At 48.3% G+C, this 18,237-nt stretch overlaps 2 protein-coding genes and 1 long non-coding RNA gene across 3 annotated transcripts; 1 reads left to right on the plus strand and 2 right to left on the minus strand.

The window, feature by feature from the left end:
* Positions 1 to 8,404: 8,404 nt before the first annotated feature.
* On the plus strand, positions 8,405 to 13,905 carry LOC125530695 (fatty acyl-CoA reductase 1). Its single transcript, XM_087537176.1, has 7 exons — positions 8,405 to 8,679; positions 8,944 to 9,047; positions 11,889 to 12,091; positions 12,217 to 12,317; positions 12,402 to 13,123; positions 13,248 to 13,375; positions 13,490 to 13,905. The coding sequence occupies exons 1-7, from the start codon at positions 8,580 to 8,582 to the stop codon at positions 13,641 to 13,643; spliced, it is 1,512 nt and encodes a 503-aa protein (XP_087393302.1). The 5' UTR covers positions 8,405 to 8,579; the 3' UTR covers positions 13,644 to 13,905.
* LOC147959429 (uncharacterized) lies at positions 9,054 to 12,619 on the minus strand. The gene is made up of 4 exons (XR_015611821.1): positions 12,482 to 12,619; positions 12,260 to 12,369; positions 11,898 to 12,082; positions 9,054 to 11,760 (listed from the first exon to the last, which is right to left on the minus strand). It is a non-coding gene; the product is annotated as an uncharacterized LOC147959429 (long non-coding RNA).
* A 280-nt stretch (positions 13,906 to 14,185) lies between the features above and the next one.
* Positions 14,186 to 17,594, minus strand: URH1 (uridine-ribohydrolase 1). The gene is made up of 9 exons (XM_048695089.2): positions 17,275 to 17,594; positions 16,270 to 16,385; positions 16,133 to 16,192; positions 15,557 to 15,739; positions 15,366 to 15,470; positions 15,177 to 15,273; positions 14,974 to 15,081; positions 14,739 to 14,874; positions 14,186 to 14,533 (listed from the first exon to the last, which is right to left on the minus strand). The coding sequence occupies exons 1-9, from the start codon at positions 17,333 to 17,335 to the stop codon at positions 14,425 to 14,427; spliced, it is 975 nt and encodes a 324-aa protein (XP_048551046.1). The 5' UTR covers positions 17,336 to 17,594; the 3' UTR covers positions 14,186 to 14,424.
* Positions 17,595 to 18,237: the final 643 nt, after the last annotated feature.

Genomic DNA, 18,237 nt, shown 5'->3' on the forward strand with positions numbered 1-18,237 from the left:
AGAGCTCTCACAAGCGCAGCCGTGACACGAGCTCATCTTCGGGCCCGTCCTCGCAGAAGCGCAAGATATGGATCCCCAACAGCATGTACCAGCCGGATGCACCTGCCCCAAGGCAGTCCTATGCTGCACCTCGTCTGCCTGCTCCTCCAACTAGGCAGACAAGACTTCCAGCTCCACCACCACAAGCTCCCGTTCCCACTCCCAATAATGGCCTCTGCTACAAGTGTGGTCAGCCAGGTCACCATGCTAGGGATTGCAATCAAAACCAGAGTCAACTGGCCCTCCCAGCAACTGGCCGTGGAAGCAACCAGCCTCGCAACAACAGTGCCAAGTCCTATGGTCGTGTTCATGCCAACCATGTTGATCTCAATGAAGTTCTAGACCAGCCTGCTACCGTGATGGGTACACTCCTCGTAAACTCAGTACCTGCATCTGTTTTATTCGATTCAGGGGCATCGCATTCATTCATGTCAGAAGATTTTGCATACAAGCATGACGTTAAATGTGAGGAGATGAACGCTTCGGTATTGGTAAAAACCCCCGTGGGACAATGTCAAACCTCACTGGTTGGCATCGATGTCCCCGTGGAAATCGAAGGGCTGGAATGCTATGCCTCTCCCATTATCCTGAAGTCGTCTAACATCGACCTCATTCTGGGAATGGATTGGTTGAAAGCGCATACTGCTTCTATAGTTTGCGCCACTAAGGTCGTCCATCTGCTACACCCTTCTGACGAAATAATAGCTTACCAAGCTCATCTAGTTCAGAACGCCGAGGCGCGTCTTTATGCCTTGAATGCGTTGAACGCTGCACCACTCGAGGGCATTGAAAACATTCCCGTCGTTCGTGAATTCCAAGATGTCTTCCCAGAAGAACTTCCAGGGATTCCTCCTGTTAGAGCTGTCGAATTCATCATCGACTTGAAACCCGGCACTACCCCTATAGCTAAACGACCCTACAAGATGCCGCCGCATGAACTCATTGAGCTTAAGGAGAAAATCGACAAATCTCTTGTCAAAGGTTTCATTCGCCCAAGTTGCTCTCCTTGGGGAGCACCTTCTATCTTTGTTAAGAAGAAGGATGGGACAAACCGATTAGTCCAAGACTACCATCCTATAAACCAAGCTACCATTCAGAATAAATATCCTCTTCCTCGGATCAATGATCTTTATGATCAACTGGCTGGCTCATCAGTGTTCTCCAAACTCGACTTGAGGTTGGGTTACCACCAGATCCGTGTTCGTGAAGAGGACATCCCAAAAACTGCCTTCGTGACTCGGTATGGATCATACGAGTACACCGTCATGTCATTCGGTTTAACGAATGCTCCAGCCACCTTCTCTCGTCTGATGAATTATATATTCATGGATTACCTCGACAAGTTCGTCGTGGTTTATTTGGACAATATCCTTGTATTTTCCAAGAACAAGGAGGAACATGCTGAACATCTTCGTCTTGTGCTGGGAAAACTTCGAGAGCATCAACTGTATGCTAAGTATTCCAAGTGTGAATTCTGGCTCCCCGAAGTAACCTATCTTGGGCATGTCATCTCCAAGAATGGTATTGCCGTCAACCCTGAACGAGTTCAGGCTATTCTCGATTGGACTCCTCCGAAGAATGTGAAGCCAGTCCGGAGTTTTCTCGGTCTTGCCAGCTATTGCCGTCGATTCGTCGAGAACTTCTCCAAGATTGCCAGGCCTCTGACTAATTTGTTGCATAAGGGTGTCAAGTTCGACTGGACAGACAAGTGTCAGGAAAGTTTCCAGGCGCTCAAAGACAAGTTGACTTCTGCCCCCATACTTGCTCCACCTGATACTAAGAAGGACTTCGTCATTTACTGCGACGCTTCCCGTCAAGGATTAGGCTGTGTCCTAATGCAAGAGCGCAGAGTGATTGCTTATGCCTCTCGTCAACTGCGCCCTCACGAAGAAAACTACCCGGTTCATGACCTCGAGCTTGCTGCTGTCATTCATGCACTGAAGCAGTGGCGACATTACCTTCTCGGTAATCGTTGCGAGATCTTCACCGACCATCAAAGTCTGAAGTATCTGTTTACTCAGCCAGACCTGAACCTCCGTCAGCAAAGATGGATGGAGACTGTTGCAGACTTTGACGTGGATATATCATATACCCCCGGCAAGGCTAATGTAATGGCTGATGCCCTGAGCCGCAAGTCTTACTGCAACCACCTCCAGGTCCACAAAGTTCAGCCCTCGCTTACCGAAGAATTTAGAAGGCTGAACCTCCATATTGTTCCCCCGGGATCACTCGCTCCCCCTCCCGAAGGTTTTCCCAAACGGAACCTCCATGTTGTTTCCAAGGGTTCTCTCAATACCCTGGTTGCGAAACCAGATCTTGTGGACACCATCAAATGGATACAGAAATGTGACGATGAAGTCCTCAAGATTAAGCGCGACCTCAAAAGAGGAAAGCCTTCATTCTTCACGATCGCCGACGATGGCGCCTTGTATTTCAAAGGCCGCCTAGTGGTACCATGTTCGAAGAAAAACCTGGATAAGACTAAAAGGGTTATGCAAGAAGCCCATGATACGCCTCTGTCCATCCATCCTGGTAGTACAAAGATGTACCAGGATATTCGTCAAAGATTCTGGTGGTCTAATATGAAGCAGGACATTGCTCGTTATGTTGCTGAGTGTGACGTTTGTCGCCGAATCAAAGCAGAGCATCAAAGGCCTGCTGGAACTCTGCAACCTATCTCTATTCCTGAATGGAAATGGGACCATGTTGAAATGGACTTCGTCACTGGATTTCCCAAATCGCAGAAAGGTAATGATGCTATTCTTGTCGTCATTGACCGACTTTCCAAAGTTGCCCATTTCCTGGCGGTCAAAGAGACAATCACTGCTAGTCAGCTTGCTACTCTCTACATGGCTAGAATTGTTTCACTTCACGGTATCCCACTGGTTATCAGTTCAGACCGTGGCAGCTTATTCACTTCAAGGTTTTGGGCGAGTTTCCAAGAAGCTATGGGGACTCATCTGTCGTTCAGTACTGCGTTCCATCCTCAGTCGCAAGGACAGGTTGAACGTGTCAACCAAGTTCTCGAAGACATGCTTCGAGCTTGTGTAATCTCATTCGGCAAGAAATGGGAGGAATCTCTTCCATATGCCGAGTTCTCTTATAATAATAGCTATCAAGCTAGTCTAAAGATGTCCCCCTTCGAAGTGCTATATGGACGAAAGTGTCGAACCCCTCTGAACTGGTCAGAAACTGGGGAGCGTCCACTCTTCGGTCCGGATATTATCCAACAGGCCGAAGAACAAGTTCGCATTATTCGCGAGAATCTCAAGACTGCTCAGTCACGTCAGAAAAGTCAGTCTGACCGTCATCACCAAGACATGGTCTATCAACCTGGCGAAAAGGCTTATCTTCGAGTTACACCAATGAAGGGTGCTCACCGCTTCGGGATCAAGGGAAAGCTAGCTCCCCGCTATATTGGTCCTTTCACTATTCTCGAAAGGCGTGGTAAAGTGGCATATCAACTGGAGCTTCCGCCGAACCTTTCTCAGGTTCACGATGTGTTCCATGTGTCACAACTCCGACACTGCTTCAAGGACCCAATTCGAGCAGTGGATCATGAAGTGCTTGAATTGCAACAAGACCTCTCCTATAAAGAGCATCCGGTCCGCATTCTCGACCAAGCTGAACGCCGCACACGTCAGAAGGCGATCAAATTCCTCAAAGTCCAGTGGTCGAATCACTCTGAAGGCGAAGCCACTTGGGAACGCGAGGATCGCCTGCGTGATGAATACCCCGCGTTGTTTCCTTCTACCTCCTAAATCTCGGGACGAGATTTCTTGTAGTGGAGGAGTTTTGTAACGCCCGGATAATTAAGCTACAGTGATTCCCCGCTAATGATGCCACGTCACCACGGTTACTGTGGTAAACTCTCGATAGTTCAGAACCGAAACAAGTTCAAAATTTAAATAAAAGAAAACAATAAAAGTTTTCAAAAATTAAAACAAAAATGTTCGGTGGTTGCCAAATATTACCAAGATAATTATGGTGTAAGGTTCACAATTTTATAAAATGCCTAAATAATTTAAAATGATTTAAAACAGAAGAGGAAATAAAGAAAAGAAAACTACAAAAACAGAAGACAAAAAAAAAACAAAAGGGGGGAGAAGCCCCCCCTCGCTGGGCCTCGGCCCAGATGGCCTCGGGGCCAATCAGGCCGGCCCAGCCGGCCCCTCCTCTCTCTCCTTATCCCCACCCCGTAACCCTAACCCCCCCCCACTCGCCCCACTCCCTCCCCCGATCCCCCTGGATCGGGATCGATCCCCTCTCTCCCCTCGTCTCCCCCAGCGCGCACCCGCACCGCCGCTCAGTGCCGTCGCCGGAGATCACCACGCCGGAGCCGCCCCGCCACCTCGCCATCCCTCGCGCCGCCGCACGCCCAGAGGCGAAGCGCCTCGTGCCCGACACCCCCTCACACGCCTCTCCTCCTCCTTCCCCGTTCTGGATCTGGGCAGCGCGCCCGACGCCGCCGTCGATCCCCGTCGCCCCGCCGCCGTTCACCATCGCCACCGCCACCGCGCTCCCCGTCCTCCTCTGGACGCCGCCGTGCCGCTGCCATCGCCCCGCGCCACCCCGAGCCCCGACGACCGCGCCCCATCCGCTGCCGCTCGAGGGCCTCCTCGACTCGCCGGACCGCTTCGCCATCGCCGGAGCCCTACCCCGCCGGACTGCATCCCCTGCGCCGCGTCGTCTCCGCCCGCCTCCTCGCCCCCCTGTTGCCCCTGACCCTACGGATCCACGGTGAGGCCCCCGGCCTCTCTTCCTCCCGGCTCCTCGCGTCGTCCCGCAGCCGTGCACGAGCACCACCGCGTCGGCCACGCCGTCGCCCGCGTCCCTGGCCGCCCGACTGCGCGCCAGGCCAAGCCCCCTCCTCCCCGCGCACGCCTCGCGCCCTGCGCGCGCGGCAGCCCAGGCCCGGCTCGCCGTGTCGTCGCTCCCCGCTGTCCCCGCACCGTGCCTGGGCCGCGTGCCCCGCTCACGCCCTGGTTGTGCTCCGGCACCACCGCGCGTTGCTCGTCTCCGCCTCTGGCTCCCGCCGCTCCGGCCACTCGCCGTGGCCTCGCCACTTCCACCGGAGGCGGACAGCCCCCGTCTCTGCGGGCGGGCGTCCTGGCGCCCCGCACCTGATCCACCGCCCGCGCCCGTTTGGCCCTATGGGCCACTGCCCAGTGGGCCCCCCACCCACGCCCCTGTTAAAAAAAAAGAAAAAAAAACATAATAAAAATAATTAATTAATTAATTAGTTAACTTAATTAGATCTGTTAAATTAACCTAATCACTTATTAAACTAACTAATCCTGTTTAGTTAACCTAAGTCAATGACAACCGGGACCCACGCGTCAGTTTGACCAAGTCAACTGACTATTAACTGCTGACATCACCCTGATGTCATGCTGACATCATAATGGCATTTCCAAATTAATTTTATTCTATTAATTTCAAAAATGATTTAAATCTTTTAAAATTAATATAAAATAAACCGTAGCTCGGATGGAAAAACTTTGTACATGAAAGTTGCTCAGAACGACGAGACGAATCCAGATACGCAGTCCGTTCGCCCGCTACGCATCCCTAGCATAGCGAACACGCAACTTTCCCCCTCTGTTTCATCTGTGCGAAAACGCGAAACACCGGGGATACTCTCCCGGATGTTTCCCCCCCTTCACCGGTATCACCTCATACCGCGATAGGGCACCCCTAGCACCGCTACTTGTCATGTCATGCATCGCTATGCATCTGTTTGCTTAAATATTTATTGTTTCTCCCCCCTCTTCTCTCGCTAGACACCGGGACCGATGCCGCTGCTACCCAGTACGACTACGGAGTTGACGACCACTCTCTCTTGCCAGAGCAACCAGGCAAGCCCCCCCTTTGATCACCAGATATCGCCTACTCTTCTCTATACTGCTTGCATTAGAGTAGTATAGCATGTTACTGCTTCCCGTTAATCCTATACTGATGCATAGCCTGTCCTTGCTACTACTGTTGTTACCTTACCTGCAATCCTAATGCTTAGTATAGGATGCTAGTTTTTCATCAGTGGCCCTACATCCTTGTCCGTCTGCCATGCTATACTATCGGGCCGTGATCACTCGGGAGTTGATCACGGGTATATAGTATATACTTTATACATGATACATGTGGTGACTAAAGACGGGTCGGCTTGAGGAGCACCCGCGAGTGGATCTTTGAGGCGGAGCGACAGGGCAGGTTCAGACCACCTAGGAGAGAGGTGGGCCTGGCCCTGGACGACGTTCGCGGATACTTAACACGCTTAACGAGATCTGGGTATTTGATCTGAGTTTGGACATTTGGTCTATACGCACTAACCATCTACGCGGGAGTAGTTATGGGTATCCCGGCGTCGTGGTATCAGCCGAAGCCTTCGTGACGTCAGCGACTGAGTGGCGCGCGCCGGATTGGAACGTAAGCCTGCTCTTGTATTAAGGGGGCTAGTTCTGCTTCCGGCCGCGTACGCAACGTGCAGGTGTGCTAAGGGCGATGGGCCCAGACCCCTGTGCGCTTAGGTTTAGACCGGCGTGCTGACCTCTCTGTTGGTCTAGGTGGGGCTGCGACGTGTTGATCTTCCGAGGCCGGACATGACCCAGGAAAGTGTGTCCGGCCAAATGGGATCAAGCGTGGGGTATGTGGTGCACCCCTGCAGGGAAGTTAATCTATTCGAATAGCCGTGATCTTCGGTAACAGGACGACTTGGAGTTGTATCTTGACCTTATGACAACTAGAACCGGATACTTAATAAAACACACCCTTCCAAGTGCCAGATACAACCGGTGATCGCTCTCTCACAGGGCGACGAGGGGAGGATCATCGGTTAGGATTATGCTATACGATGCTGCTTGGAGGACTTCAGTCTACTCTCTTCTACATGCTGCAAGACGGAGGCTACCAGAAGCGTAGTCTTCGAAAGGATTAGCTATTCCCCTCTTATTCTGGCTTTCTGCAGTTCAGTCCACCGATATGGCCCTTTACACATTTACCCATGCATATGTAGTGTAGCTTCTTGCTTGCGAGTACTTTGGATGAGTACTCACGGTTGCTTTCTCCCTCTTTTCCCCCTATCCCTTCTACCGGGTTGTCGCAACCAGATGTTGGAGCCCAGGAGCCAGAAGCCACCTTCAACGACGACTCCTACTGCACCGGAGGTGCCTACTACTACGTGATGCCCGCTGACGACGACCAGGAGTAGTTAGGAGGATCCCAGGCAGGAGGCCTGCGCCTCTTTCGATCTGTATCCCAGTTTGTGCTAGCCTTCTTAAGGCAAACTTGTTTAACTTATGTCTGTACTCAGATATTGTTGCTTCCGCTGACTCGTCTATGATCGAGCTCTTGTATTCGAGTCCTCGAGGCCCCTGGCTTGTAATATGATGCTTGTATGACTTATTTTATTTGTAGAGTTGTGTTGTGATATCTTCCCGTGAGTCCCTGATCTTGATCGTACACGTTTGCGTGTATGATTAGTGTACGATTAAATCGGGGGCGTCACAGTTCTGCCCTTTATTGGTCTTGTGTCCTTACGTTTGTACTTATGTGGCATATGGTTGCATGGACAGACAACCTAGGTAGTGAATTACAAGTATTTAGGCCTCCTTCGGTTCATAGGATAGAAATATTATGGAATAGGAAAAATCTTAGAAAGTGAGATGATATGTATCTTAATTTCTATATGAAAAAAGATGTCACTTGATGTATATTATAGAAAAAAATCCATTGAATTCAGGTAGGAATCCATTCCTACAAACCAAAGGGTTTCAAATAAATTTTTTCAGCAAAATTCCTACAAGATTCCTGTAAACCAAAGGGGCCCTTAAGAATAGATGACCATTTCTTTATTGGTGAACTAGTACCGGTGTATACACTGTAGTTTTCATGTTGCATGATGCAGGCTCGATAGGGCGTACTCCCTCCGTCCAAAAATACTTGTCATAGAAATGGATACAAATGGATGTATCTAGAAATAAAATATATCTAGATACATCCATTCCTTGGACAAGTATTTTCGGACGGAGGAAGTACTTGATTAATTAAACGATTGAGGCCCTTGGTTAAAACTGGTACTCCTAGCTGCTTGTTGAGCCGAGATCGAAGGCAATGTGCGCTAGTAATAGGATTCTTGAAAGAGCGGTAGTAACAACATACCGGTAGTACATACGGAAGGCAGTGTGCATATGTGCACAGCACTGCCAGCTGTTTCTAGGCATCCATCGTCACGTACTCCGGCGGGTCCAGACCAGAGCTAGCTAAGCCCTTGTGCCGCACGGTCTTTAATTTCGTTGACACTGGATCTGTACGTGCTTGGCTTGCATGCCCTATCTTGGCAACTGCCCAACTGCATAAATACGTGTAGTGTGTGCGCCTGCAGTCACCGGCCACTCCTCACTGGATCACTACCACTACTCGTAGCCTTCTTCTAGTGGCAGGGCTCTGCTTCTCAATCCAGATCTGGTTGTGTCTCCTTGTCTCTGGAGGAGGAAGAGGGCCAAGAGGAGGAAACAAGGAGCCGGAGGAGAAGGAGAAGAAGGATGGTGATGGTGGATGGCAGCTTGGACGCAGAGAAGATCGCAGGGTATTTCAAGGGCAAGAGCATCCTCATCACCGGCGCCACTGGCTTCCTCGGAAAGAGTAAGTACACGATCGAGTATTAGTTAAGTTAGCCGACTGCTAAGTAGGGCACTATACGTGTTATTAGCTGAGTTAGCTGCCACAGCTACCTACGTACTACTCCTACGTGCTTAAGCCATGTACGTACTCTACTCTACTGCCCCATGCAAGCAACTGAGCAAGTTGCATGATGCATGGCTAATTAACGAGAGGACGGCTTGTGCGCGGCACTGATCGGATCCATGCGCTGTACGACTAACTATGCGTGCCTTCCGTGTCATGCAGTTCTTGTGGAGAAGATACTCCGGGTGCAGCCAGACGTGAGGAGGATCTACCTGCTCGTGCGAGCCATGGACGCCCACTCCGCCAAGCAACGCGTCGAGGCAGAGGTTCTTGCTAAACTAACTCACTCCAAGTTACTTGAACGGATAGGTCATGGGTGTCCGTGTGCATCCATCCATGCACAAGCCAGCCGGGGGGTTTTGCCCTCTTTTTCTGAGTGGATTTCTCATGCATGACATGTGGTTGATTTATTATAGCACATCATGCGATCCGGGTGTGGCGTATGCAACTAGCAGCAGCACATGGACTCTCATGAATTCTCGCATCCTCCGTCCGGAATTACTCGCCCCACGCCTCTCTTTCACTCCTCAGCACATATTGTATCGTGTAGCTCCATGTAGTCACTATGACGATCGAAGCAAGAGAAGAGACATATGCATGTCCCATGTCCATGCGTACCATGGAGCCTAATTTGCGCCGCAACGTACAAACGCATTCGATATGGCGCGGTCTAACATGCAAGCCATCAATGTGTGACGATGGATGCATCGACCCATTCATGCTTAGTCACGTCGTCGTCGTCCATACCCATCTAGCACTACAGCACGGTAGGAATTAGGAGGCATTAATAAATGCCTCTGAAGGCTCAAAAAATGTCTTCAAAAGTCTAACATGGCGTTTCTGAAAAATGCTAGCTATAGTCACGAAGGGAAAGGCATATCTTAGCGTTTTTTCCAAATGTGCACACACGCGGCAGGCAAATTGTTAAAAAAGGAGGGCAGCCCGCACCAGCCTTCCTCTACTGCTGGGTCAACATCAGCCCCCGCCCGCTCGACACACGGGCCGAAGCCCTCTACTGCTGGCAATGGGCTTTCATCTATCCAGTAATGAGACAGCTCCCTCTAGAGATCTTTAGGATTTTTCGAAGAAGACATATCTGAAAATACATGGATTCCCTTTTAAAGAGGACAAACTTCAGCTCCCTAAGCGGTATGGGACTAAATAAGTCAGTACTAGCGCTTCGTCACAGGAAAAAAATTAATTAGCTTTAGCACGATTCGAACCGTCGACCCAAGAACCTTCAGTAGCCGACGCACGTAGCAACCAGCTCACCATCTGTCTCGATTGAGCACCCTGTTGGCTGGAACAATTTTATATTCAAGTATATGTGGGTTCCAAGTGCAGGACGCTGGGTCTTCGGCAGTTTCCAGAAGCACCCTCTATGTTTCAACATATTACAGTGTTTTGGGAAAGTGCCTCTAAATCGTACAGGCATTGTGCAAAATGCCCCAGATTCTGCTACATATAGTGGCACTCTTTGGAATGCCATCAAATGCCACTGTTTTGAGGCATTCTTCATTAGTGCCAGGGTAGCATGGGACTTTTGAAGGCACTTTTGTAGAACGCCTCTAAGAAAGCTAATCTAAGGCGTTTTAGAAAATGCCTTTAACAAAACGCCTCCAATTAATGTCTGTGTTGTAGTGTAGCTAGCAGTACTAATTGTTCTTCATGGCACCACCTACCCAATGTCCCTTGCACAGATATTTCCCCGGCCCTGTGCCGTGCATCACGGTCACGGGGATCCACAGCTCCTGGTAAAATGTGAAAAGCTCCGACTAGATCCATGCCTAGGGTTCAAGAGCATCCCATGTATAGGGCTCCAACCGACAGGCCAGGTGCTCACTTATTCAATTGTGACTTAAGCTAAATTTGTGGTTGCTGAACTATGTTTTGCATATACTAATCCGTTATGAGAAAAGTGGGTTACTCACCGGACAAGAGAGAGGCAAACGTTGATCTGGAAGCTTGATTATCATAACTCATGTCTCAGTGCCAAACGTGGTCAATCGCTCAGAGAAACAAGGAGTACTATAGTAGACGGTGTTTGACGTTGCACAAGTTTTGAAACTATTTTATTGTATAGTGAAGCTTTGTTTTTTGTTTGTTTTTCGCGATGTAAGAATGGAGAACCTTTAAGCTTTTTTTGCGAAAAGGAGAACTTTTAAGGTTTGTCCTACAAGGATAAGTAAGGGCATGTACAATGCATAGCTCCAAGGTGATGCCTCGCATGCCATGTAGGATCGGATATCAGGTAAAGTAGGCTCGGATAGGGAAGCATGATCCTTTTCAGAAGACGGGTGCTTGGAGAGAGAAAAATGTAGCCCGGTGTCAAAAGTTTAAAATGTTGGAGTGAAAAGTAAAGATCCATGTGTACTGGAGTCTTTATTTTTTATTTCTTAATGAGACCCACTAATAATAGCTTGCATTGAGAAGAAAAAATAAATATAGATGTTTCAAACTACTTTTTATCATGGGGCATGTATATCCATATGCCATCATTGTATACATGCCCTAATGGGCTTACGACTAGGCACACCAAATGAATGAGCCAAATGGGGAGTCGGTTGATTTGAGTTCATCCCTTCACGCATACCCTCCCAGAAAACAAAAACAAAACAAAAAAGTTCACGCGTACCCTACACACACCATTAAAAAAGGGGCCAATAATTCAGCCCAGACCAATTCAATACCAAAAAAGAAAACAGCCCAGAGAGAGGGGTAAAGATAGGGAAGGATAGATCCCCTGCCTGGCAGTGGTACCGCTAGTGCTAGCAATTCACCACTACGGGGTATGTGCGTGTTCATACTTATTACTGTACTGCAGCGAAGGGCATGTGCAGTTTAGTATACCCACATCATCTCCGAGATCTTTGGTGGCGACCCTCTTGTGGCAACTGGTAGGTTTGTCTGTCCGGTCGTCCTTCGTCCAATCGTATGTAGTAGGAGGAGTATGTTTTACTCTTTTTTTTCTATCCACCTCTGAAACGTCGCAACGCACGATTAATCATCCACGAATGGCATGTGTGGTTATTACTAAAGAAATAGTACAGACAGTGCAAACTGAGTTTTCAGCAAAATGAGGACGAAACGCTTATTTGATGGTTCAGGTGACAGACACTGAGCTCTTCTGCCTCCTGAAAGAGAAGCATGGCAAGGGAGGATTCGAGCTGTTTGTGGAGGAGAAGGTTGTCCCTTTGGCCGGTGACGTCGTCTTCGAGAACATGGGGCTAGATGCTCCCAGGTTGGAGGAGCTGGCCAACGAGGTCGACATCATCGTCAATGGAGCTGCAACCACCAACTTCTACGAAAGGTCCCCACCAAAATTTAAATTTATATACAGCTTCACTTTTATAAACGGAGGAAATCATCGTCAATTATATCAACTTAACTAAGGTTAGTTTTCTACTAACTCATACTACTAGTATTAATTTGCAGATATGACATTGCGTTGGATGTGAATGTGATGGGGGTGAAGTACCTGTGCCAGTTCGCCAAGAAGTGTGCCAATCTCAAGATGCTCCTCCATGTTTCCACCGGTCAGCACTTTTCTCTTGTTGGATTTGTGTCGAAAAATGCTGAGCTGAATTGCTGAGAGAGAGAGAAAATGTTGGATGCCGCAGCATTTGCAGCCGGCGACAGGGAAGGGCTGATCATGGAGAGGCCGTTCAAGAAGGGGGAGACCCTGAGGGAAGGCACCTACCTGGACATTGACGCCGAGCTGCGGCTGGCCGGCGACGTGAAGAAGGAGCTAGAGCGGCAGGACGGCGGCGGCGGCGGCGACAAGACCAAAAGGGAGCGGAAAGGCATGAAGGAGCTGGGGCTGGAGCGCTCCCGCCACTTCGGGTGGTCCAACACGTACGTGTTCACCAAGGCCATGGGCGAGATGCTGCTGGGGCAGCTCCACGGCGCCATCCCGGTGGTGATCCTGCGGCCCAGCATCATCACCAGCATCCTCAGGGACCCGCTCCCCGGGTGGATGCAGGGGACGCGGACCATCGACACCATCATCATCGGCTACGCCAAGCAGAACCTGTCGTGCTTCCTGGCGGACCTGGAGCTGACCATGGACGTGATCCCGGGGGACATGGTGGCCAACGCCATGATGGTGGCCATGGTGGCGCACTCGGAGGAGCAGGGCGCGGAGGTGATGTACCACGCCACCTCCTCGCTGCGCAACCCGGCCCCCTATGGCGTGCTCTACGAGTCCGGCCGCCGGCACTTCTACGAGAACCCCAGGCTGAGCAAGGACGGGCGGGTCATCCCCACCAAGGAGATGCACTTCTTCAAGACCATCGCCAGCTTCCACTTGTACATGCTCATCAAGTACAAGCTGCCACTCGAGGTCCGTCTCTCGTTTCTTTTCTCTTCTCTTCTCTATCTAAGGCAATCAATCCAAGAAGAAAATATGTTCGTCTAAAAAAAAGTTTACTAATCTTAGAATGAATGAAATTTAATGGTGTGTGCAGATCCTGCACGTGGTGAACCTGCTCCTCTGCGGCCTCTTCTCGCAACTCTACGACGATCTCAACCGGAAATACAAGTTCGTCATGCATCTCGTCGACGTCTACGGTCCCTTCGCCTTATTCAAAGGATGGTAAGCAAGCGTCACAAACTACTGCTAGTCCAACCTTCATTGTCAATTCCAACATAGCATGTCCTTCACGTCTCATCTTCTTTACTTGTCCAACCATTGAATGAATGAATCAAGCTTCGACGACATCAACTTGGAGCGGCTGCGATTGACCATGACCAAGACAAGCCCGGAGGATGACATGTTCAATTTTGATCCCAAGACCGTCGACTGGAACGACTACTTCTACAAAATCCACATACCGGGTGTCCTCAAGTATGTGCTCAAGTAAAACCACAGCAAAATTTATCAAGATATATGCACCTTATCTTCTCCACAAAGCCAAAAACCACATCACGCGTGTTCTTCTTGCATGGGTATGTGATGGAAAAACAAGGAAGACTTTTCACATGCCGGCTAGATTATTATGTTGGAGAAGGACATCATTGATCGGTGATAAAAACAAAAAAAAAACAAGCATGTATTCTTGAATTATATGTTCAGGTTTGTGTAATTTGCTCATGTCTTGAAATGAGCTGGGATGATAAAATATATGTATTCATGTCATGTTTGAAGCACAGGAATTTCACACAAAAAAATGCATGGCAATCGGTTCGTTCCCACACAGAAACAGTTCCAAAAAAAGGGCCTAAAATGTGCAGGCAACTATAAGTAGGAAGTAGTGCCAAATCATGTTCAGTTCGACCTCTCATGGGCAGATCAGGTTTAGCCCGACACGGCCAAACATGAGCAAATAGATCTTCCTCATTTGTCTAAACACGTGCAAAGATATGCCTGCTAAACAAAGACACAAGATGGGCACAAAGCAACGAGTATGGGGAAGTTTTTCCCAAATTTGTAATGTACTTAGTATATATAAATATTTGGAATCAATGTTGTCACAATGCTGTCATATGCAGAATTTACCCCATAGTTTGATTCGCACTAGGAAGCTTCCCTTCCTCCTATGCTTGCTTCTAAAAACAGAAAAAAATATATGCTTTGGCCATGAGAGTTGACCTGAACCATTACACTTCAGCTCAAAGAGTCAGAATAGACCTCTGGCTCTATTCTCAGGGCGCCATCAGCAGCTTCTTCACATATGCAAGGACCTTTGGCACATCGACTGTCCATGCAACTGAAATTGGTGCATAACCCGACCATGGATTTTCTGAATTCCACCTGCAATGTAGTGTGAACGAGCAATCAATATCTTGCATCTACAACTGAATACTCAGAAATGACATTCTAGTTAGAATTTAACCCAGTGGACTGGGCACGTGCGACACTTAAATCACCAGATTAATATGTTTGTAAGAATGTTGAAACACTTGAGTAGGTAGAGCTAATGTGATTTACTCAGATATAGTAAATATGATATACATACTTTTTCAATCCATGATCCATCAAAGTATGGCCGGTGCAAATGCCCTGGGTCTCGACTCTCACAACACCCTTCTTGAATGTGAAGTACTCAGGGTGAACTAAGGCTGTAAAGCTCACAGGATCATGTAGGAAAATCCCTGGATAGAATGCATGAATCAGTTGGAAGTGAAACTGGCTTCGAAGATTCAGCGGCAACTTTAGCAAAAGCATACCGAAAAGACAGGGCTACAATATACCTTGGAAGCCGTCAGACTTCTCATGCCAATCTCTGTAGAACTTGCACATGTCACACAAGAACTGTGCGTGCACCCCTTTTGAGTTTTTCAGTTCCAAGAGATCCTCATCTGCATAAAAGAAGTTTCACACGGCGGGCTAGTAGTTAACCCCCATACTCATACAAGTTGAGCTATGAAGACGACACTGGTATCAAGGAACAAACCTGTAAAACAGCATTGAGTTGTTATGTTAATGCCAACCACATCAATATCTGCTCCTGATGTAAAAACTACATCCGCTGCATCCGGATCTCCATAGATCTGCACAGTTGTACACTCAAAGTTTAATGCTTGTGTTGTTGTTTCTGCTTGTTCATAAATAATGCACCAGTGTTTAGTACACATGACTATACATTTGCTTCAGCAGCAGGGTTGACATTTCCAGCTGCGAAGAAAGCTCCACCCAGCACAACTATTTTTTTGACCTTGCTTGCAAATGACGGGTCCCTTTTGATGGCCTAACAAAGAATACAAGCTATCTCTTAGCCCCTGGCATGGGATGCACAGCATGGTAAATAGCTTTATCCTGTAACTGTAAGCATACCAATGCGACATTTGTCAGGGGTCCCAATGCAAGTACAGATATCTCTCCAGGAAACTGAGAGACCTTATTAACCATGAACTCGGCAGCACTTTCCTCAACCTTCTTAGTAGTAGGTGCAGGAAGAGACAAGTTACCAAGACCATCGGATCCATGAACAAAGTCAGCAACGCGTGGCTCTCCTCCCTATAATACAAAAGTCATGTCATTCAGCTGGCCAACCGAAACTGTAGTTTAACATAGTATTATTGGAGGTCTCAATTCTGAACTCCATCTACCATATAAAATATGTAGGCTCATGTTACATGCCACGCTACCGACTATCTATCAATGAGCTAATAATATGACATGTAGAGCAAGTAGGAAAAAGAAAACACCCACTAGTGCAAATACGAAATGGCATCTTGTACAATCAATTACTTGACCTTAGCTAAATGCTTTTGATGGATAATAATCCAGTAGGCACTCAAGAGTCATTTTTAATTGATAATACAAAATGCACACTAGCATCAACTAAACAAGAAACATCCAGTTACAAAGCCATCGTGAAGTTTGAAATGTACAGAATTGCCATCGTACCTTAAGAGGCTCCGGGCTGCCCTCTGCTACTGGAACCTCAGGATGCCCTGCTCTCTCACACTGTCCTTTGAAGACTCAAAACGGTTAGCAAAAGCAAGAATCGGAAGAAGCAAAACTCAACAGTGCCCGACGCTCACCAGCAAGAGCGCATTGCGTGTAGCATACTCGGTAGTGACGTTGCCAAATATGGTTGTCAGCCCAATGATCTCCACACTTGGTTCTCCAAAAGCCATTAGGATCGTCATGCTGTCATCTAGAAATCAGAGAAAGTAGGCAGTGAGAATAAATAGGGAATAATAGCTTTCTACAGGTGAGGGTTTTTGTTTTGTTTTGTTTCGTTTTGAGAAGGAGATATCGTGTAGTAGTAACAGTACAGACTGTGGTTTGAGTTGCGCATGCAGCATACTGGTACGAAGCCGTTGACATTGAAAGCCAGTGTAACATTTGAAAAGTATGTACACCAGCATCCTATTGTTGTTGATCATATAACTGGAAGCTTAGCTGTGAACTTGTGGCAAAGGCAATAATATAGTTTGGATTGCTGGAACTTGGCAAGAAGCATAAATAATACTCCCTCCAATCCGAATTATAATTGACACAACCTCTACGTTTGCCAACCATAAAAGTTGTATCCAACAACGTTGCTGAAATCGATGTCACTATGTTCGCGAGAAGATACAACTCTCATACTAGCATCAATTACGGCGCCGTAAACTAGCGAACGGATCGTGCAGTTCGGTGCTAATTAAGTAAGTACTAGTACTCCACTTGCAGAAGAAAACTGAACCACAATTGCATTGTTTTTGCTACTCGACTCCACTGAAGAAGGGGGTATGACGACAAACCGTCGTAGATGGTGGCACGGCACGGCACCGTCGCTTTCGTCGGCAGGCTGGGTTGAAACGCCATACATAACCCAACCACGTGCGAGCAGAGTGGTAAAGTAACAGCAAAGTGGAGCTTTCGTGGTACGCGATGTTAGAATATGATAACGAAGCGTAATTTCTGCCTAGCAAGCACACTCCTCTCCATCCATCCATTAATGTCAACAACAGGTGGGAAAGGGGGGAACTAGCAGAGAATCGAAGCGAGAGAGAGAGAAACAATGGAGAAGGGAGGGAGGGAGGGATTAAGGAGAGCACCGATGCCGGGATCCGTGTCGATGATGACCCTGTCGCGGCGGATCTGCCCGTCCTCCCCCATCGTCGTCGGGATCCCTTCCCTTCCCTTCCCTTCCCTTAGCTAGCGAGGGGAATCGGAATCGACAAGGAAGGAAGATGCGAGCAGAGCCAAGTGGATTAGCGGGACGCAACCTCGCCCTTTCCTTCTCCAGAAGACTGTCCCTTTTCCAACGAGCCTCGCTTCCCCGGACTTTTATAGACGATGCAACACACGGAAGGTTGGGGGTAAAGGGGGTGTCAGGAGCGCCAAGTTCCTTCCTCTTGCTGCTGGGGCTGGGTTAATGGGAAAAGGAAGATGAGATCTTGGCGGTGGAACGCCCGTCGGATCAGCGTGACCGTGTCCCGTAGGCCGTCAGATCTGGATTAGATGGGATAGAGCAGGACAAGTGGAGGAGCTTCCATGGAGATGGGGGGCAATAATAACGAATCATGTCCTTTCCTCACCAAAAAAAAACGAATCATGTCCATAAAGCAAAGGCATCCCCACACTCCGTCGTATTCTAGATACATCCATTTCTGCGACGAATAATTTGAAACGGATGGAGTAGCTTTTTGTTTGATTTGACGGGGTTACATGTGTGTGATTTTTCTTTGTGTGTGTTACATGTGGGTAATTTTAATGTCGCGCCTTCTGGAGGTGTCAGCCAGAAAAGCCTCCGTCGCAATTGGCATGAAATAGTGTCGTTCTTCTCTCACGACAAGAATTATGGATCATAGTATGTGCTTTTGTTGCTAAAATATTCATTTCAACAACCAATAAGTTATATAACTAATTTTTTTAGTAGTGAGTGTCTAAGCTATTCAATGAGAGATGAGAGAATTGGTAGCAATTCCGCCGGCCTGCACCCCAAGAGAAGGGAGGTTGCCATCAACTGGGAGCTCCAGCTTGGATCCATAACCGTCGTGGAAGGGAACCCCGTGCCA

The sequence above is a fragment of the Triticum urartu genome, chromosome 7A, assembly GCF_056163025.1.
Source record: "Triticum urartu cultivar PI428250 chromosome 7A, HENAU_Tu73, whole genome shotgun sequence".
NCBI lineage: Eukaryota > Viridiplantae > Streptophyta > Magnoliopsida > Poales > Poaceae > Triticum > Triticum urartu.